The 22467-nt window shown below is 41.1% G+C and overlaps 1 protein-coding gene across 5 annotated transcripts in view; it reads left to right on the plus strand.

Annotated features, from left to right (window-relative positions):
- The window catches only part of CDK14 (cyclin dependent kinase 14), a 2372392-nt gene that overhangs the window by 1604562 nt on the left and 745363 nt on the right, over positions 1 to 22467 (plus strand). For all 5 annotated transcript variants that reach the window (XM_069648415.1, XM_069648417.1, XM_069648419.1 and 2 more), the window contains one exon: positions 303 to 396. In XM_069648415.1, coding sequence (XP_069504516.1) covers positions 303 to 396 — 94 coding nt within the window. The remainder of the gene's footprint in view (positions 1 to 302; positions 397 to 22467) is intronic.

Consider the following 22467-nt stretch of genomic DNA (forward strand, 5'->3'; position numbering starts at 1 on the left):
GTACTGATGTAATCGCAGAATTGAGTATAATGTTTTCCTGCGTACAAATTAATGAAAAACTGTTCTTTACTGCATACTGTTCAACTGATAAGGATGACGGAAGACCAAACAATTTGCGCAAAACAGTTGCTTCATATGTTATATTGAAATCTCACCTGGAAACCCTTATAGCAGATCAATAACCCTGGACTATCACGGATTCACAGCTATGAGAAGTTCATGTTCATGCCTGTCAGTCTTTTTTTTGTCTCGCCATAAATCCCTTTCGTCTTTTACATGCTCATGTCCATTTCCTGTTACAGGGGTGTCGGGTGCATATTTGTAGAAATGATCCAAGGAGTTGCTGCCTTCCCAGGGATGAAAGACATTCAGGACCAGTTGGACCGAATATTTCTGGTGAGTCCCCAAGAACACCTTTACGCTTTATTTTGGTCCTATTATTTTCGGAGTAGCCTGCAGCATCCGGCTGACGTGCATGCGTGATGGCAACCATTGGCGCTGTGGTACATGCGCACTTGTATTTGAGTTGCTAAGAGTTTGCGACAATGACCTTTTGAAGGAATCAAAAAAAAAGTGGTTTGTAAACGTCTGTTTTACCATTGCATTCGGGCATATATGTAAATAAATACCCATCGTCGTTTCCTCCGCAAAGTCCCCCGGGAGTTGAAAAAATTCCTAATGCTTAGAAGTGCAAATACTATTTTTTTTTTAATTGTCACAAACTTCATTATAGCTCCGACTGAGGAAGGGGTTCAGTCTCCTCCTCCAATACATCCCTCGTTTCTGCACGAAAAAAACAAAAAAAGCACACATTTTAAATAAACACTACAGCAATCATGTTATTAGCATTCTGTAATGTGCACAGCAACTTTCTAATGTGTGAGTAGCTCGACGTTGAATGAATCCTCTCCTATAGTATCATTCCTGAATGAAACAATGAGGAGAAAAATAACAAGGACAAGAACAAACAATCATACAATCTAAAACCTCTGTCCCAGTCACAATCTTTCTGGTGTCAGAAAATGGGCTACAAATAAAAAAGAACACGAAAATCACTACATTCTATTAAGGATATATATAGTTCACAGTACCTTATAAGTTCCACCCCAATGTTTTCGAAATGGTGGGCAGTATGGCCGCTCAAAGTTGAAAAACTATTATATTGCCTAGAAAAATCAACACGATTCAAGATCATTATTTTGCATTTGATTATATTTAGATCGCCTGACTATGAACAAGACTCATCATTCCCTAGTAGGCGTCATCAAGTTTGCCCAAACCTCACCTGGTGTAAGGTCCATCAAACTGCTGAACCTTTTACGACGATTTGCCTAAAAAAGTCTGAATGGGCAGATGCCAGGGGGAAGCGCAGGCTGCCAATCCTACAGGGACCTAAACCATGCCTCATTTTTGGTTTGCGCTATTAGGTAGCTGAAAGGAGTACAGATAGGGAGAAATGGCATATGAGGAGGGACACACAGCGTTAGGCGTTGATTGCCCACCCATTGACTGCCCCTGGTCATGCTAATCCCTATGGCCATTCCCACCCAGTTCTTGCCCCTCCCCACCCAAGACAACTCCTCATGGGAACTCTTTGAGCTCGCTTTTCTCAAGCCTCATCATCAAACTTTACACACCGAAGTGCCTGCCAGTGTTTTTTCAAAGCAGTCTTCTGAGTGTTAATGACTTCATTGGATTTATAATCTGCCTGGGGCACACACAGAAGATCCTTCCCCGAACGTGGCTGCTGCCTACATATGCCGATTCAGGCTAATAAAGACCATTAGGTTCATTATCTTTCTGGCACTGTTTGTTTTAAAGATAGGTTCTTGTCATCTGAAGAAGCGTTAATTGAGGTTTCTATGTTAAAGAAACAGCCAGTTGGCAGCCATAAGTCATTTAAACACTTTGTTTTCTGTGGATGTCCCTGGCAGGAACAGTGTAGTCCTTTCATTAAGTTTATACTTTGCTGTGAACATGTGCTGGCAGGAAACGGTCAGACCTTTCTAACCCTCTATTTATAGCAACATTTTATCAGAATTAAGTTGTCATGAGATTAACTTGAATCTGTCACCTGAACCTCTTAAGCATTTGCCTGAACTCGAATCATCCAAGTATAGTGAATATTCAGGTGATTCTGGGTTTGAACACTTTTATTTACCCAGGCTTAATTGTAGATATATTGTAACAAAGAAAACATATCACTATCTTCAAGCCATGATTGTTGTCTCTTTCAATGCTACAATATAGTCTAGCAAACCATGACTAGGGCCTTTATGAATAGTGTATGTTGATAACACAAGTACCTCAAGTGACACACAATTCTGGTGGATAATGCACAGTGAGAATAACATTTGTCCATAATTACACGCTTTGCTTAAGTGGTGAAGCTGAGATTTGCGATCAGGCTGCACTTTAGGCACTCTTTTACATTTCTTCCCAGCTTTAGTTGGTGCAAATATTAGTTATGGCTTCAAGAGCTAAACTAGATTCTGTTGTATGGAGAGGACTTGAAAATTACGCACACCACATAATAAACCAACCTGACAACATACAACTAATTTCTTTTTTTCCTCATTTAGAATGTGCTACTGCACAGTGCCAGACTTAATGTCCTACTGAGGATGTCAAAGGATGTCTCCCCTCAGGTTACACACCAAAAGAGCACTTCCATTGAATCTCCCTCATGGACGCATCAGATAGATATTGTAAATGACCAGCATAGCTCAGTGGCAACACAATCGTCTTGAAAGCAAGACAACACAGAACAACAGAGTTTCAAATCCCGGGTCTGCACTTAGAAACCTCTTTGTATTAGGAGTTATAATTTTTTTTATTAAAAAAATATATATATATAATATTTATAAACTGTCTAACTAGCCCTTTGCTAACCTCTCTTAATTGTACTTTCTGCAAACCAATTATGCTGCCCGCAGACGGCATTCTAAAATTCCAACCCATCAAACTTCACACACTACACCTCTACGACTAAGTTACATATCACAGCCATGGCAAATGCTTTTGTACTGTGGATGAATATCCCTTAGAAACAGATCCATATGCAGATTTCAGGCTACTTTAAGTCTATAAACATCAATACAACAGCAAAGCCATGTCTCATTTCCCCCACTCCCCCTCTCGCCAGTAACATGATAAAACATACATTTCTTAAATTATGCAGTCAAGAGAGACCTTTCCTTGTAAGTTATTTTGTAAATCCCTATTTCAAAACATGCATTATGAAGTCACTAGACTTCAGGGATGTTGAGGCTTGGGAAATGAATTAACAGTTTGTGTCAAATTCATGTCTGCTTTCTCTTCTAATTGGTTGCTGCTACACCTCTATCATGTTGCTAAGCACCTTGTTAAAAGCCGAAAAACCTCCTTCCAAAAGCCATGCATTCAAACAATTTCACCCATCGTCAATCATACCCATGCATAATTGTTTGTCCATCCCTACAAATAAACCCACCTATCCGCCCATTTTCATTCATGTCACGCAATGACTGCCACCATCTACTTAAACAATCCCACTCAACAACACACCCATCCATCCTTCTGCACAATTAAAGCCATCAATCCAACCTTCTATCCATCTATAAGCAGACACAATTACCTATATTGGCTTTACCAATGCTTGTTCTTCATAGTCTGTATAAAGTCATTCAAATGCCCCGCCTTAACTTCAGAAATATAATTTTAATCCATGTGGGGTAACTTTTGTATTTAAATTGTGAGCTCAACAAAATGGTTGAAGTAAATCATTGAGGAAATGTACTGCAATGCTTTAAAAAGTAGGAATGATTTCATTGCTAGCCATTAACCTAAAATATATACATGGAAGTTGATTCCAGTTTGCAATAAATGCCCTCCTGTGTCAGATTGTTTCACTTAACAAGAAGCATTTATGGCTAGGAGTTTGCCAGAGGAACTCATATCAGTACTGAGCAAATGTGTAAAATGTGGTAACTTAACAAAATACAATGCTTTAAATTCTCATATATTTGAAATTCTTTGTGAAGATACTGGATGGGACCATCATTCTCTTCTACTTCACACTGAAATAGGCTGGCTGCTTGAGAAAAACCTTTAGCAAAAGAAATCAAACCAATTGTATCAGATGACATATTTAATGATAATCTCGAGTTAGCTGAGTTTGCTGATATGGCACATGTTTCCAAACACTTCAATGAATGGAGCTGCAGGATGCAGTTTTCCAAAGAAAACTTACTAAACTGCTTGGACACAGTAAAATGATTTAAAATAAAGTCGTAGTTATAACATGAAAAAGTCAAGTGTTAATCACTACAGATGCTTGAAGGAATATAGAAGGTGGAAAGGCACAACAAGCTCAAACTTTTACAAGTGGCTGTTGCAAAGTTGATCATAATCCTGTAAAAATGTACTATTAGAGGTATTTTTGGCACTATTTTTAGTTGGTGGTATTTTTTGTTGGTGTTATTTTTGGTATTTCGTGGTTTATCGTGGAATATCGCTGAGCATAACTTTAGAGTACCGCATGATAGTTGTTCTTATACTAGGATCACTAACAGTAAGTAAATACTGGACTTAGAACACTCTCAATAATGACTTTATTCCCTTGCTGTATTGTATTTTCAATAACACATGCCCTTTTGGCTTGCATCTCAGAATGCATTTACAATGTAACTGAAATATGAACATTGACACATGCACATGGCCCTTCTAAAACTTAGTGTACAATAATCAGTTTGGTTGTTATCTTATCACACATGGCAAAGTGAATTACCACAGCCGGTAATAATATTCACAGCGCCCCGTGTTTCCATCACAGATCAAAATATCTAATACAAATTCTGAGATGTTTCAACTTTTGAATTGTTATTCTTGATCTGAAGTTAGAAATATGAAAGATACACAGACTTAATATACAATGCAAAATGTTCACATAGCCCTTGAACCAGGAATCACAGTACACATTTCTAAATGCAATTTGCTTGGAGTTTTTTTTTTCTCTGCAATGAAAGGACCTTGCTAAGCTAGATTTCAAAGTGTTCTTTTTGCGATAAAGTGAGCCTTGCTTACTATGAGCTTTAAAGCAGTGATATTGGTAACTAGCCAGTGCCCTACTCATACAAAATATAGAATTGTCCTGCCTTTCTGTGAGATGTCACCTCCCATTGTCATCCAGCTAGCCATCTAGATAGTTCTGAAGCACATGACCAATCTGCCGGCTTAGAACTGAACCACATCAAATGGAAAAGTTACATTTTCTGCTCTGAAAGCCTTTTAAACTCATAACTAGTCTTTAGCAGAATAGATTTCATTCTGCATGTTTTATTCATTGCATTTCCAAGTTAACCTTGCACAGCCCAAATGCCTTGCACACTGGATTTATCAATCTGCACCAAGTTTATATGAAAGGCATGAACGGACATGCACTGATCATTAGTAGGGGAAAATGTTATATGTTAGATGGATGGGGTAAATTAGTATATGTTAGTCCCATGTTTTTATTTTAGTGCAACACAGCCCACAACTGTGGTGTAGTGGTGCAAAGTGATACCACCCTGTTATACAATGTCCAATTCAAAACCTTCATTTTTCAAGCATGTGTTCTGTGCATTCCCAATATTGACAACTACTAGATCCAGCCTGGGTCTCACACTTGAGTCTCACATGTTTGTTCACCACTGAGACCAATCTTTCACCCTTGGTGAAATGTGGAACCCTAGTTGAAATTCAGAATACATTTACCTACAGTACACATCAGTTGAGGAAACTGCCACTGCTTGTTACATTCGGATTGGCAATCTGTTTGTGTAGGTCTGATAAAGCCTCAATAGCACCATTTTCTTTTAAGATGAGTTAAGATTTGATTGACCCCAGGAGCAATCAAAGTTACTGAACTTTAGCAATGTACCGATGCATGTTTTTTTTTTTTAGCTGTAAGTACAAATAGAATATCAATTAATTTCTGATAAGAAGTTTTTGTTTGTGCTGCCCTTACCTACAATGTATCTTTGCAATCTACGCTTTTCAATATTAATATGGATTAAAACAGCTAGAGGGAGGTTTGTTTAGGTTGGAACACGTACTAAGAGTAGATCTTTTCAATATGGTGTTAAACATACAATTAATGCTTCACAAAACATACTCATTGCATTCATACTTTTCAAGGGTATGCAGTGCTCTTCTGTTATTTCACATGGTGAAAATGTGGACCATTATCAAAAAGATCTTAGATGTTTTAACCTTTTAATATTAGTTATGATTATCTTGGAAATGTACCACAAGATTAAGAAATGTAATAATACTATCACATGATGAATTTGTTTAATGACATTTTTATTCTCTTTGTATAGAAAGCCATATTGGCTGTTGTATAGTAAATACACATTTTAAAAAAAACATATCCTTATCTCTTTTGAGGACAAAGGGAATTACTAAAAAGAGGGTGGACTCTGAAATACACAAAATCCCAAAAGAGAATTGCTATAATTTAGTAGGACTCTCCTGCCAATGATCACTACCACTAGTTTGGGATCCTAGAGTAACTGTTAGCCCACTGTATGAATGGCCTCACTGTATTTTGCTCCTTAGCAATCCATGAATTGTTTGCTCTAGTTGAATTGTTTCACATAGTTTCATTTTTGCCACACTGTATGTTGCCGCTTATCACCCTGGAATGCTTGCCCACAGTATGAGTTGTGTGCCCCAACAGTACAGCTTTCATATTCATGCCGAGCTACAATAAAGACACAGATCAACTGTCCCACTACAAACATCAAAGAGGACGCTACAGCTCTACATCCACCTTACGTACTAACATCCCTACATGCACCCTAGCACCGCAGGCCCACAAGGCTCCCATCTGGACAAAAATGACTATGTCCTCAGCACAGACAACTGGAAACAGACCTGCACCCCGTATAGATGTATTTCTGACGGACACACACCAGCTCAGCAGTAAAACTATCTTGCATTTTCCCTCTGTGCCCACTAACCTAGCCCACCTACCTCTCCTTCAGATGCACCAGAGAACCTGCAGACCATGCAAATGGCAGCAGTGCATGGTACGAACCCCAGTAACATACCTTAACTTTAAGTGGTTTATAAACAATAATTGTATGTCCGTGTTTATTTACTAAAGGGGTTTGAATTGTTATATGCAAGAATTTTATTTGATATTGTTCTCTTGAAATAAGCCATCTAGACTGAGTTTGATCATTTACTCCTACAAAAGATGGCTGTTGTTAAACCCCATTAACTGCAGTGTTTTTTTATCTAATGTTCTCATAGTGTCCCCAACGCACCCTACACTGGCAGTTACTTAGTTACTGCATGCTTACTATTAGGCTATCACTCTCTGCCTGCACACTGCATTTGGTTAGCTCCTGGGTGCTTTCCACTATGCTGTTTTTTTCTGACATTACTCAGCACCTTTGGCACAGTTAATCTTGAACTCCTCTTGACTACTTTATAAAGAAATCAAAGGGGGTATTTATATTACTGCAGATGATACTCAAGCTGCAACATTGAAACACATAGCTTCAGAAATACAGATAGGGGACTATTATCACGCAAAGCCTTTAAAGCAAACATCATTGCATTCCATGTACGTGCTGTGAACATATGGCCACTCCATGCAGTGCAGTGAAATGTAGGCCATTGTGGAAGAACCCTACTCAGGGACAGTAGAGCACAGTGATGCGTCTTTGCAGGATAACACCACTCTTCAGCAGGGAGGCTTTGGAAGTACACGCATCTCCATCGAAATGCAAGAGAAGCTGCAGGAATGCTTTGTCAATATACATTCTATAAATAATGGAGCATGAAAAAAGCAGTGAAAGACGGTGCAGCTGACAGGAAATCCAGCATCATTTGAACACATTTCTAAGCAAACGCTGAAGTGCTTGCATGAATAAATGTGAACCAGAGGTGAGCAAACCTGAACTCAGCTAGAGAAACACATTTGGCACAGAAAAAGTGAGTTGCAGCAGATGAGCTGTCATTCTATCATTTGACTGTATAGATACTAGTGCCCGTATGCAGGAGTTGGAAGGGTGCTACTTGCCTTGCATCAACATAGGAACAACTGATGTGCATTGATTTGTAGCCTATGAGCATCTCCGATTTACAGTTTGCATCTTTTCCCGGATTCACACATACTGTAAACTGCATGCAGGACACAGCTTAGCTGCCACACAGAATGTAAATGTTCTCATATATGGGTAAAGGAGATGCATTAGAAGTAACGAAGAGGGTACATCCCATACCATAAATAGAGCATATGGATTAGAATTTGCCAGGAATGTGCCCGTATCCAAACATTGACAGAGAAAAGGGCCATCGTTATCCAGGGGTGTTGCCACGAGTGAGCCAAGAAACATATTGCTATGTGGTGTGCAATATATATTAATAGTCACTTGTATCATACAATAAGCAACACTAAAGCCAGTTCAAATGTGAAATAAGCATTTCTTCAAAGAGGGGTACCCTTAGAATTAAACCACTCTAAGGACTGGCTGTTTTGAAATATTTAGAAAAAGGCAATTTTGACAGGTTAGGCACAATTTAATTGATCGAGGAGCCTAGGATCATCCCCTTTCTTTAAGTGGTGAGGCTGGGATTGGAGACTAGTCTATGGTTTTAGAAATGGACCACATCGTTTCCCAGTTATTGTCCTACAGCAAGGTGCAATTATTTGTGAATGCTTGACTTTCAACAACTAAAATAATATCATGTTTTCAAGACATGACCCGATAAACCAAATTGCATCACACATTTAAAAAATGTTTGCGCACTATTTGTGACACTTTAATTTATAGACATTCACTGATATTGCATTACTCAAGTACAATGGAAAAATACAACATCTTTAGTGGAGAGGACTGCTCATTGAAAGAAGTATCGTTAAGCTTCAGTATATACCATTACCACATGCCTGCTTCTCCCAGTGTCTCCCCAAAACCCTAAAACATACACTGGCATACTACCCAACTCAAAATCTAGTGTCCCACTTCTCTTTTGCCCCAGAAACACATCCAATACCTTGAATACTGCCTTTCCTCTATCCACAAACACACTCCTAGATCCCAATGTATCCCCTTTGGAGGATGTAACCCACCTTGGACTCATTTTCATCATCTCAGCAAGCCCAATGACTTCATTAGACTTCATTGAGAGCACCATCCAAGGACGACTTCGGAAAATGGCCATATTTATTAATCTCAATGGGATCACCCTAAAAAAACATTGATAACTCTCCCTCCTTGGAGACGCAACAGGATTCTAGGAGAGCACACTCATACGTAATATCCTGTCTCCTCACCCCACAACTAAGCCCACTCATGCCTGGTGCCCAAATCTTCCAAAACACTAAGTGCTGGCCCGTGCCTCCCTCCACCACATAAATATATGTCCTTACCTTTGTGTTGGCCTCCATAAGCTGTCAGGTTTCCCAATGTCCTGCCTGGGTAGGTCGCCCAACCCTGTTTTGCATTCTTTGCTTTCTGACAGTAGTTTTTCTTTTTCAGAGTTTAAATGCAGGACTATAATTCCCAGCGTGCACTGAAAGAAAAGTACAGGGTGTTATGATCACGATGGAAATGTATAACGCTCACGAAAGTACAGCTTTGTACTCTACTGTTTCACTGACTACAGATGCCAAACATCAGCAATAAATCATTGTCAATGTATTGAAACTGGAGGAACTGGACCCTGAGGAAGTAAAACGTCCGCAATTGAGGTTGGTGTAATTTAATTACACCATCCCGGATGTGAAACACTCTCCCATGGAACCAGGTTAAGTTATCGCAGTCATGTTTCCTGCCGGCCATCTTGCGTGAATGCTTTAAACCTGAAGTAGTGGGGAAAGAGAGTGGAAATGGGGAAAAGAGTGGCAATGAAAAGAATGGGGTTCACAGGTGGGTTGTCTGTGAAAACAGACGGTAAAAGCAGGACCAACACAGGGGAAACAATCTGACCGAACTGGTGAGACAGAGTTCACCCTGCGTGGGCGGGCAGTGTGGGCACTTCCTGCTCCAAGCTCGTTGTCCCAGAAATGCGGTGCATTGCAGGCTTGGATTTAGAAAAAGGTGGCAGGGAAACTGGGCAAGCAGGGGTTCATCTGAGGGTTCATGCGATTTATTTTCACACAAGGGGTGTGAGACAAAGCCCCTCCCAAGTCCTAGGCTAGAGGATGGAACTGGGGCTGGGCATCACCACTGCTCCATGATGTAGGCCCTGGAGGCAGTACATGGTAGATTCCTAAGGGTCCCTAGTCCATACCTATCCTTCAGTATATATGGTCTCCAGCTGCTAAATGGGGTCCCCTTCCAGTGGATGGGGAAGGACCTCATACATTCAGTGAGAGTTTACTCATAACCCTGTGAAAAATGCCACTGACATCCAGAAAGATCATATTAATGTCCCTGGAAGAACTGCTGTGTACCCCTTTTAAAAAAGGTCTGCTGTTTATGCTGGAAAAAAGGATGGTCTCCACAATGAACACAGATTTCAAGCAGTGACCTAGTAGACGCATGACACATGACAAAGTTGTGGAATAGTTTCATTGGGCCTCATTACAACCCTGACGGCAGCCTGAAACAGGCACGGCTGTTGCCAGAGTTGCATTTGTTCCGGTGCCCAGAAATAGGCAATTACCGGGTCATTATGGCCTTGCCGGAGCCGGTATTTGCCCATTCCTGGGCGCCAGAAAACATCTTCCCCATTCCCTTTTGAGCCCTATAGGGCTCATTGGGATTGGGGGATCCGGATGCACAGGCACCATTGTGAACGGTGCCTGTGCATCCGAAATGCTGGGCTTGCGGGTGCGTTTCATTCCGCCAGTTCAGACCTGGTGGAATGAAAAGCAACCGCGAGCACAACTCAGAGTTTGCTGATCTGCATACAACGGTACCAGCAAGCTTATCGGGACCGTTGTATCCGGACCGGCAAGCTCGTAATGAGGCCCATTGTAAAGCAGCTGGCAAAAGCGTCTGCCTGGCACATTTATACCGGCGGTGCTTATGGGAGCTGGTGCGAAAGGGGAAAGCTTTTGTTGGCCCATGACTTTCACACATTAACCCTGCAGCCTGCATATGACCGATAAGACAATGAAAAGGAATCCAGATGGTGGACAATGCTAAAGAGCCCTCAAGTTGCTGAACCATAAACGCACCTGCTTGGTAGGCATTTAACCTGGGAACTTTGCATATTGTAAGCGATATTCAATCAACACTACAGCTAAGTCAAGGCCTAGTCTGGGATGCTGAGGAAAACCCTTATTGATGTATTTTTATATCCAGTTCAGTATTCTGGATGACGACCCTTGTATAACACCCCCCTCTTAGAATCCCCCTGACCGCACTGAGCCAAGAAGTAGGTTTGTTTTGCAAATTAAAAGCTTTATTTGAGAATTTAAACAATATATATATATATCACACTTTATAATAAATTAATATCTGATAGTACACTTAGACATGATGTTGATCAACAATGGGTAATCTGGCACTAGCACACTTCTTTACAATCAATGAGGAGTTAGTATAGGATGGATAAAGTAGCAAAAATACTTTTATGATTTCAAGGGAAAAGTAATGAGGAATAAAATGCAGTACAGAAATACTTGATATGATTTTAGCAAAAGATAAGATAATCACTTTTTCTCTGGCAATTCACCCCCTCCCCTATGCAATGTAAGAAATGGAAGGAGATGGAAAGAGGAGCACACAGTTCTCAGGAATGCAATCAAATACAATACGAAATTCAGTTCCCCCCCAGCAAGCTTAGAGGAAACAGGTAGGAGTTTGAAACACAGGCGCAAAATGCTTTTTAAATGTGATGGCAATGGATGGGAAAATGTGCCAATGATCTTAATTTCCTCTAGAGATTCAGGGTGAGTGGGAGATGCATGTTGGTATTAGTTCAGGCTCACTTTAGCAATGCTCTATGAGTTATTACCAAGTTGCAAACGGATTTTAACAAAGGAAAGAATGGAGCTGCTATTTTGACAAGTGGAGAAATTGAGCCAAAATCGCAAATCGCAGTAAATTTGTGAGTGCGTGAATCATGATTGCGGCAAAAGTATAAGGAGAAGCAAGTCGATCCTAGGCTTGTTGGAAAGCTTAGATCCTAAGCTTTCTGAGGAAAGTTAAATCTCGTTCCTAGCCCAAACGATCCCAGAGATACGGACGATTAAATAAAGGTAGTTTTTTCGGATTTAAAGTAAACTCAAAATGACAGGTGACAGCTTGCAGCTGCAGAATTGACAGGTGACAGTTGTGCAGCTTTACAAATGACAGACAACACGACCTCCAGGAGGCTGCTCTACCCAGGCCAAAATAGTTTGGATTAGATTATTTTAACTAAGAGATTGGTTCTGCACAGTTCTGCTAGGTACTCACAATATAAATTTGAACTAGCCCTCGTCACGGATCTGGTCAACACGTCCGGCTGCGGTTCTGTCTGCTCGGCGGGTCAATCAGGCACCGGTTCTGCTCACAGCGATCTGGGTCAGCTCTGCTCTGCTGGTCTAGCCTCTCTGGATTCAGCGGCCTCTGGTTCTGGATACTGCTCTGCTTTCCGGTCCGGATCAAGTGGATTCTGGATGTAACACTGCTTTCTGGGTACTGGCAAGAGTTCTTGGCAAAAGAATTCAGACAGCTCGCCCGGCTGTGGAATAGTTTGCAAATGATTTTGAGGCCTGCTGACAAATACTTTTGCTTGCAGTGGGCCTTCTTGGTTTAAAGTTCTGTAGTCTCTGTTCAGCTTGGAAGTCTAAGTGTTGGATCTCTGGATGTGAAGTCGTCGGTCAGCATGCTCCGCAGTAAATGGAATTGAATGTCTCTACCTGTCCCAGCAGTCTCTTTTTATGTGTTTTGAAAATGGGTGTGTGCCTGGGCCTAGCTAAGCCTGCCCCTCTCTACTTGTCATTGGCCCAATTCTCCCCTCTCCCATGATTGGGGGAAGGAAATGGATTGTCATCATGATGAGGTCTGTTTATGGGTCAGAGGATCCTCCCCTTGTCAGTTTGCCCACAAATCTATATTTGATTCAAATACATCTTTCCCAGATATACTATTTGTTGAAATTACATGTGCACATTATATATTCCTTATGGTCCATGCTTGTCCGCCTCTGATCTTCCTGGGGGCTTGCATTCAAAAATGACAACATTTTGCGCTTTTTAACTGGTTTTGCAATATCGGACATTTACCCAAAATTACACACATGTGCGCAAGGAGTATGGACATTAATTGATGAAGTGTCCGATTTTTAACATGCAAACATTTGGAGTGAGACCCTATTTTCCGCTAGCAACCCCCCAGAATACACCACAGGGTCCTAACGCCTCTCAAAATGTTCACAGAAAAATCACAAAAATAATTATATTTCTCATATAATTCTGACAAGTCCGCACTATGAGTTATCTATCTTTTTAAAATTATGCCCTGGTCAAAAAGGGGTGTGGCTTCCCACATCACAGGGTGGAATAACTGGTTTATCCACTTCCCCCAAGCTCAGCTGCTAGCAGAGGCACTGCCCCTCCCAGTTTCCCCTAAGAGGAAGCCACTTTACGACGCCCCCAATATAACCTTTGCCTGAGTCAAGGGAGTTGCATTGTTCTGTTCCTTCCAGTTCCCAGGTGCTCCACCCCTAATCTAATCAGAGAGGTGACAACTCCTTTTGGCCAGGGGCAGAGTGGCTGAGCATCCAGTTTCAACTCCTGTCGGGGGTAGTTGTCAGGCAGAATTCAGTTTCATTAAGCCAGGTTTCAGCTAAATGTCACTTTTTGTTCCCAGTTTAAATCACTTACAATTTTTACATATACATTAAGTAATTTCTTCCTTCAAGTCATTTCAGAATATAGTTTTACATTGTATCCACCTCTTAGCAAGTCTTTCCTTGGTCTGGTTTTGTTTCAATTGTTCAGTTTTACACAAAAGTCTGGTGGTTTTAAAACTCGGCTTTCTGATAGTGGTGAGTACTGGTAATGCAACCATTTTTGGGATTAAGAAAATGAATTCCCCACAGTTCTGAGTTGCTTTTTTGGCAATCAGCATTGCCATTCCCAATGGTTTCAGGCTACTGTGTGTGTAGCCCAATGGTGGTTTTAGGCAGTGCCCTCCTGTGCTCACAACATAGGCAAAAATGGGTGGCAGTATAGTCTTCATGTTTTCCCTGTGCACTCTCTGGGGAGTTCTGGCCATCATGATGTTTTCCATTCCAGTACTGCACAGTTTTATGGTAGGGCTTGTATGCATGGGTAAAACATCCCACAATATCCATTGAGAGCATATGATGATAAAAGAGAGCAGAGAAGAGCGTGAGGTGTAGAAGTCAGGAGCTGGAGACCAGAGGAGAAGGACAGTACATGACAGAGTGGCAGTGCCAAGGAGGGTGGCAGAAAGGAGGAGGTGTGGAGAATATCAGTAATACAAGGAAGGGTAAAGGAGGAGAAGGAGAGGAGTAGAAAGGAGGAGGAAGGGATAACATCAATGATAGGACAGGAGGAAGAGTGAGAGGAGAAAGAGGAGCAGAAAAGAGGAGCAGAAAAGAGAACCAGAGGAAGGAGTGGAGGCAGTGGAGATGCAGACGACCTTCAAGAAGTAGGAGGGGAGAACATTGGAACTTTTGAGAGGATGAAAAGACAAGAGCAGAAAGGGGCAGTGTTGAGGAGGTCCACATTAGTGCATTGCAAATCATTAAGGTGGGAAGAAAGAAAGAGAAGCCAGAGGCGAAGGAGGAGCTGATGGCTAGAAAGGAAGAGGTAAGAGGCAAGGAAGAGGAGGTCGCCAAGGAAATTGCCATGAATCGGGATTCTGGTTGAGATTGGAGCATTGGCATAGACATTTAGCTTGGAGTTGGAGAAATATCCATTGATGTCTTCGAAAGCCAACCAGGAGTGTAGGTTTGACAATCCCAAGCTCCAACAGAATCCTAAAAATGATCTTCAAGTATCTAATGCTCAGTCCACATCTGCATGTTGTAAGACACTAGGTTTGGTAGTGATGGCTTTGTTGAATATGAAGTGTGACATCCTGACAACTATAACAGCCAAGCAAGCAACTTCAACAGCCAAAATGAAAAGTGTCGGGAACTTTAGCCCCAAATCAGTGAGTGAATTTCTGTATTTCCTGCCAGGAAGGCAGTGCCCAAGGGAGAGAAGAAAGGACTGAGCATGACGATTCTATGGAGAAGTTTGATTTATTTGCTATGTTTATTTTTGTAAGGATATGTATAGAAACCACCCTTAACCTGTGGAGTCACACCCCCAATCAAGAAGACCAGCGACAATTTCTGTACTTTTATTAGCGCTGACCCTATGGACTTCTCATAAACAGCCACATAAATATCCCCCCTTGTGCCAACAGGGAGCCAAGAACCAGGTCGGGGTATAGAAATAATATATATTTATTTAAGTTATAATTTCAATGAATAATAGTTTTATTTAATTATACATGCCACCTTCACTGTAGCCGAAAACAAAGCTTCAATTATAAAACACACTTTTTAGGATGTTACTTTTAAACGTACATCTTCTGCATTTACAGTTGTCTCACAAACATGGAGCACAGGCTAAATATCCTGTTCAACCCTCTTGTGCCACTAACCCCTTTTGTCATGTTAAAGAATGCTTAGTAACTTTACTGGAGTTTAAACATCAGCACTTCTTGATAAGGGTATACCTTTAAATCACATACACAAGTCGATTTTCAAAGCATTATTACAGCAACATGTGTTAGGTTAATTTCCTTGCCTGATTGAAATCTGCTTGCTGTTTTGGAAACATAGATTTGAAGACATGCATGTGGCAAATAGCACCCCGTTTCCTTTTCACCCAAAAGCATTGCAGAATCCTTCTGCTATCAGGGTAATTTACTCACTCTTAGGATAGCGTGTATATTGTTCACTGGGAATTACACTCATTTCACTTTGCAAAACACTTCTCCCCTCAGCACCAAAACCTGTGCAGCACCCCTCTGTTTAAAGCCCAGGGCTAGCGAGTAGGGACAGTATAGGAGTTTTATTTGGGGTGAAGGACACCATTTTGGTTTCATACAATGTTTAAGGAGTGGTGACAGTGTGGACTTTTGTTTCAGGATGAATATATCTTTTATTTAAAAGCAAGGTTTGGAGAGGGGTTTCAGTTGGGAATTTCGTTTTAGGGACACTTATCTTTCTTTGTTTGAAAGGCAGCAGGGACATAATTTAGGGAAGGTCTCCCTTGCTACGCCTGTGGTCTCCCTTGCTATCCCTAAACAAAAAGAAATAGTTAAAAAAAAGATGCAATGTCCTGGGCTGTTGTCACCACTATGTAGCTCTTTGCTTCTGGAGTGGCTGGCTTTCTTGTTCAGGCCTCTTAAAATCTTTAAAAAAATGTTAAAAAAAGAACAGGGGTTCCACAAGTCTAACACTTTCAGCAGTGACGCTAAAAAAGAAAGAATGGGAATACCAAATAATTTGTCTTTCTAGAATTCTATATAAAAATTGCTAGACTCATTGAAGGTTTATTTCAGGCACACTTCAGGGGGTGAATCACTGATTTAGTTGGTTCTTAAACACCTCAACTCAGCCTTTCATCCTTCTGTGGTCGATAAATGAGTACCAGCACAGGTTGGGTGATATTGTATGTATATTTTTTTCTATATAAAGCACTATAATGAAAGTGCTATATAATAGCACATCATTATCATTTGCCCATGGATGTCTGCTTGCATTCACAGTAATTTGATAATATGGGCCTATACACACTGATCGTAACAATACATATGGCTATCCATTCTTGTATGAAATACATATCACATTATAGTGATATCGTAAGCATATTTTTCGTAGTGTGCTTAGGAACAATGCTATGTGAGGCCACTTCCTGTTTTGTCAAAGGGTGAAAGGTTGTGTTCCATCGCTTCCTGTGATATGACTTCAGGGCGGGGTCAAATGACATCTCTTCCTGTGATGTCATCAGAGGTCAGGGGTCATGTGATGTCACTTCTGCTACCACTGGCATGTTGGTGAAATTACATCCCTGAAAGGCTGGGTTTGGAAATGGACGAAACACCTTTTTGTTTTAAAGGCAAGGTTTGAGAAGGATGTCAGAAGTATATCTTTTGTTTAATAACAAGTTTTGGAAAGGGGTATCTGTTGGGCATTTCGTTTTGGGGAAGCACACCCTTTTTATTAGAGATATCAGGGGTGAACAGGAAAAATCAAGGCACCACAATTACTTTAAATTACTGTCTTGTATGTTTTGCTAGGAAGAAGGTTGGGGGTTTCAAACTTCCCCAAACTCCACCTGCATCAATCTATTTGGGATTTAATGGAGTTAATTAATCTTCAGTCAAATGTGCTAAGGGTCTATACAATGTCTTCCACACACCATTAAGGGAAGAATATTAAGGCAAGCAGATCTCCCAACACTCAATTTCTTTTTTTTTTGGCAAGTTACTTGCATGGGATTTCTCTGGGTTTAGTGCACAGGAAATCCAATTAGGTTCCAGGACCCTCTCTGGTGGGAACATTGGGATATCGGGATCTGGTCCTGTTACTTCAGTCGAAGGTGGGCACCACAGTCCCCTCACTTTGGATCCCCTCAGTTTTAGTTTCCCAAAGGCTGTCCTCCTGTGCAAGGTTAAATCTCCCTTCAGCTTTTATCCCAGGTGAATTTGGGCATGTGTCCCTTGAAGGTATGAGCTCCTGTCTTCTGATGTTTCTTTTAGGCAGCTTTGTTGTCTTGTTTGATCCCTTCTGCATAGAGCAAGTGTTTTTTAATGTATAAGCCACACCTCATATTATTACAATGAGGAGGTGCCAGTTGATTGGTGCTAACTTTTCTTTGGATGATGATCCTCTTTTACTCCTTCCCAGAGCCAACTCCTGTCTGCCTATAGGCCAGGTGGTTCTCTGGCTGAAGTGAAGTGGAGAGGTACACACCTTCTATCTTTTACATCTTGTTTCCATGGCAATATTTCCTCAAAAAGTCCCTACATGGCAACATTTTGCAATTTACCAATAAATTACATAATATAGAGATATTAATATTCCCCTCCTCATGACGGATTGGAAGAGGTCACTCTCATTTCAGCAAGTGATTGCATGGGTGCGCTATGGCTTCCCGCCCTTTCTTTGAAAACTAATGTAGGGATGTGAACCTTCATAACTAGATCTCTAATTTAATAACTTATTAGCTCCCCAAATTTCAGATTTCTATCATTTCTGGGGCAGCTAGGAACATCTTTTGATTTATAACTTGAGTCGCACAAATCACATCTGGATGAAATCCGTGGCAACATAATCACCTTGAGATTACCTTTAAAATGACACCAGCCACACATCTGAAACCATTATGATCTCAAAGTTATTGGATACAAATACATTTTCAATGACCGTCAACTGGGAAGGCCTGAGCAAAACCAGGCGTGAGGGCAGTTTGTTTTGAATCTCGTGTGTTGCAGGCACCTCCACTTGTCCATTTAGAAATGTCATTCTGGCTACTGCACAGTCTTTCCTTTATTTTGCAAACAACAATCTTTATTAATGTGGCAACTTTAAGTAAAGGGCTGCAGTTCATTATGGTCACTTCACAAGTATATTATATCTGCTATCCATTTTTGTGTGCTACAAAGTGTGTTTTAGTCACCTGAAAGGAAAAATATTCACATGGATTTGAATTTCGCCGGCAAGGCCCACTTATTTAATTTTAGGGTGCACAGCATTTTGATGTTTGACAGTTTTAATGACATTGTTGCACTTATCTCTCAGCCAACACTGTGCTTTTGATTTTCAAATCTTTCTGATGTCATCTGCAGAATTACATATATTTGGATTTGTTAGGCATCCTTAGCAGGAATGCAGTTTGAAGGTTAGCTTTTACTCTGCCAGTGTGTCCATCCTTCAGGTGGATGCATTTTGCATAGGAGCCCTAACTTGGCCTTTCCTTTCGTCTGCTGAGGCTTTCATTAAACCCCGCATTTCCCACCAAGTTACTTCAGTGTAACCCCATGTCTTTTTTTAAAAACTTTCTTTATTGCTTTAAGACAATAATCAACTGCATCACAATACAGTAACCCCTCCTCCCCTCCAACCCCCACACTCCCTGACTCCCAACTTTACCATTCCATTCGGCCCCAGCCAGGAAGTACCAACACACTTCAAAATCGAAAACCAATGTTGTTTTGGGTGACAGAGAAGTTTTACACCTGTCCATTTATCAGGACTATGAAGTACATGAGTCACTTCGCATATCCTTCCAAGGGCGATCCAGGGGTCTGTGCCGGCTGCATCCTGTCACTTTGGTATTGTTTGTAAGGAGACCAATAATCAAACGGACTGCTGGTGCATGGTAGCATTGAAGCATACATAGCCTCCCGCCGCTCACAATTGTCCATACATTCTAGCCATCTAGTAAAGATGGGAGGAGCCACCTTCCCCCATGCCCTTGGCACCAGATATCTAGCCACAACAACAGCCTCCTTTCAGTACGCGTACCCCCCTCAATCAGAACTAAACGCCAAAGTTCTGGTAGGTAACTTCGGGAAGATGGCAACATCCCCGACATGGCATCCTCAATCCTCCCCCAATAGGCCCTAATATCAGGACAACTCCAACAGACATGAAAACAATCTGCACGGTCTGCCCCACACCTTTTACACACTGACGCCCGGTCCGGAAAGGATTTACTAAGTGCTAGCGGGGAATAGTATGCTTGGTGAATATACTTGTGGTGGATCAGCCTGTGTCGCGAGTTTAAAGAGATATATTGCGTCTGTAAGCAGATGGATTTCCACTGCTCCCCAATTAGTGTTTTCCCCAATGCAGCCTCCCATACACTCCTACATGCCAGCTCCTGAACCACCCTCTCTTTTCTCACAAGCTTATAGATGGTAGACAAAAATTCCCCCCCCGCCATCGGGTGAACTATATAACACAAGGCTTGCGAGATGGGCGGGGGCCGAGGAAAACCCCATGTCTGATCAGTTTTGTTTATACAATAAAATCCTTTCAATTATAATTCTAGGCTTAAATGCATCTGTTGATCCCTCATCATTTGATAGGGGGCATTAATATGTTAGTGGTGCCATCTGAAGAACACGTGTAGTCAAATTACATGCAGTAAGATTATGTTGAACCCAGTACCCTGCCCACTATGCTTTCTCTTTTCAACATATGCACAAGGATCCACCTATTTCTTCCAAATGTAATAAGCCAAGACCAGAGACAATTTCAATTGGTTCCTCCGACCCATGAACCCCTGATGACATAAGAGTCAATGGAAGTTCACCCTTGTTCCCTTGAATTGGCTTAAGAAATACAAGTCACAAACATGTTTCTTCATGAACTTCTTTCTTCCACTCACTAATTTGAACATTGAATTCAGTCACTGACTCACTCAATTGTTGAAAAGGGGCCTGATTAACTACCCTGGTCATCACATTGGTGATATCGGCTTTCAATGCCTATGAATCAATATATACTGTGTCCTCTACTACAGTGCTTCCTCAGAGGAATAATTCTGATCTAGCCTACCAAGTATCTGCTGAAAAGTGGCCTCAAAATGAAACTTCTTATCTAGAGTAGAGAACCCCATTGTCTCCCTGAACAATTATCGATCAGGAATCCCACCCTAATGTGAACTGTGCCAGACGAGTGACTGGTTGTTGAACAGCACTAGAAGCAATGAACTGTTTTTTATTTAGGCAGGGTCACCCCAAAATGTCCCCCCAGAAAAATGGATCTCAAATCTTGGATTGCCGGCCCATGTTTTTGATTCAGGAGTAGCACTGCGATAAGCATTCCCTTCTTTCAGAGACTAAAACTCATTAAAATTATTTTTAACAGTGAAGGCCAGGCTGCAATTAATACCACATTAGTGCTTTTGACCAGATACTGCGGCATGCATCATGACACATGGATGATATCCCTGACTTCACCCAAAGAACATGAGGAAGTAAACATCTCCAATCTAGAAATGTCTTTTGAATCGTGACCATGGGCTCAATCCAGAAGAGACAACAGTAGTACAATCAAAGAAGTAGAGAAACAAGAGAACATGTGAAGCTACTTCATTCCTGATTGATAGACGTCTTTATTTCCGGATTACCTCCTGTCAGAGAGTATGCAGCAGCCATGATTGTGAAGGATCTTACCTGGCCATCTAACCATAAAGTGAATTCTACACAAACCATCAGTGGTAAGAGGCAGCTGCTATTACACAAAGTGGCCTCTGCGAGCCCCGTATTGCGCCCTGTTGATACATGAGCTTGACACCTAGGAACAGCTATGCTGTTCCTTTAGATCCACAAAACACCATTTCCCAGCAACCCGAAACACTGCGGGCCATTATATGGATCATAGTGCATGGAAGATAGCACATGTTTCTAATTTGAAATGCAAAATAGGGTTTACTCATAAAATAGTTGTTAATTACCTGCAGAGTCCATAATGATGTGAGTGTGTGCTCTCTACATGCGTTATAAGATGAGATGCTGAGCACATAACCACCCATAAACAAGAAATGCACGCCCTGCGTCATTCTAAATTAAATAATTATATATATTTTCAGCATGCAGCAAAGAAAGACATTATTGGAGAACACAACTACTAGGTTCATATAGATATATTCACTAAACATGTGTGAATGGTAGCACATGTAGGTCTTGGAGTATTTCATCCATGTATTTCATACCGAAAGAAATGTGTTTTATTATTCATAGCAAGCTTATGAATTGGTGTGAATCTAAAACTTCCATACATATTATTTGGAACAAGTCCCACACCTGTGTTCTGCAGCCCTAATTCAGCTTCAATTAAATTGTGAAATGACAGGCTAACTACTACAGTATTGTTCGTTCCGTGACTTAGTATGAAAAGTTACATCCTCCCTTAAACTACACAGAAGATCAGAAGACTATGCTTCATGGATGCGTTTGTAACACTTATTTAGCACGCGACTTCCATGTGGAGTTGCTGGAATAAAATGTACTCTCATGTCACAACAAATGCTATGGTGTATACCATGATTCTATAAATTCTATTCTTCAAAGCAATCCTATTAACCAAAATGACATCTTTAAAATGATCTTTGACTGCCGTGGACAGAACCCCCTCCATTATTCAGTTGACGTGAGTCAAAAGCTAAAGGCACGGCAAAATTGCACAGATTGGTCAAAGTTATAGAAAGGTGAGTTTCTTTGGAAACATCCTCCTTCAAACTGAACAATAAGTTGAGTCACCAGAGTTCCGATGATGGTCCACCTGCCTAGATCACTGGGACTAATGGATTCAATGCTCTGGAACACTCTCATCCCTAACCTGAAAGCACAATCTGCAATTCAGAAAACCGCTAAATGCATAGCTCTTCACAATGGCCTTTGACTTCTCCAGGATGATGTACATAGTCAACAAAACACAAAATTCAGGATCGGCGACCTTCCAAAGATCAGGCCCGACTCTAGGGTTTCTCGTTGGCCAGGACATTGTAAT

This window comes from Ambystoma mexicanum, chromosome 2q, assembly GCF_040938575.1.
Source record: "Ambystoma mexicanum isolate Mex_15411 chromosome 2q, UKY_AmexF1_1, whole genome shotgun sequence".
Taxonomy (NCBI): domain Eukaryota; kingdom Metazoa; phylum Chordata; class Amphibia; order Caudata; family Ambystomatidae; genus Ambystoma; species Ambystoma mexicanum.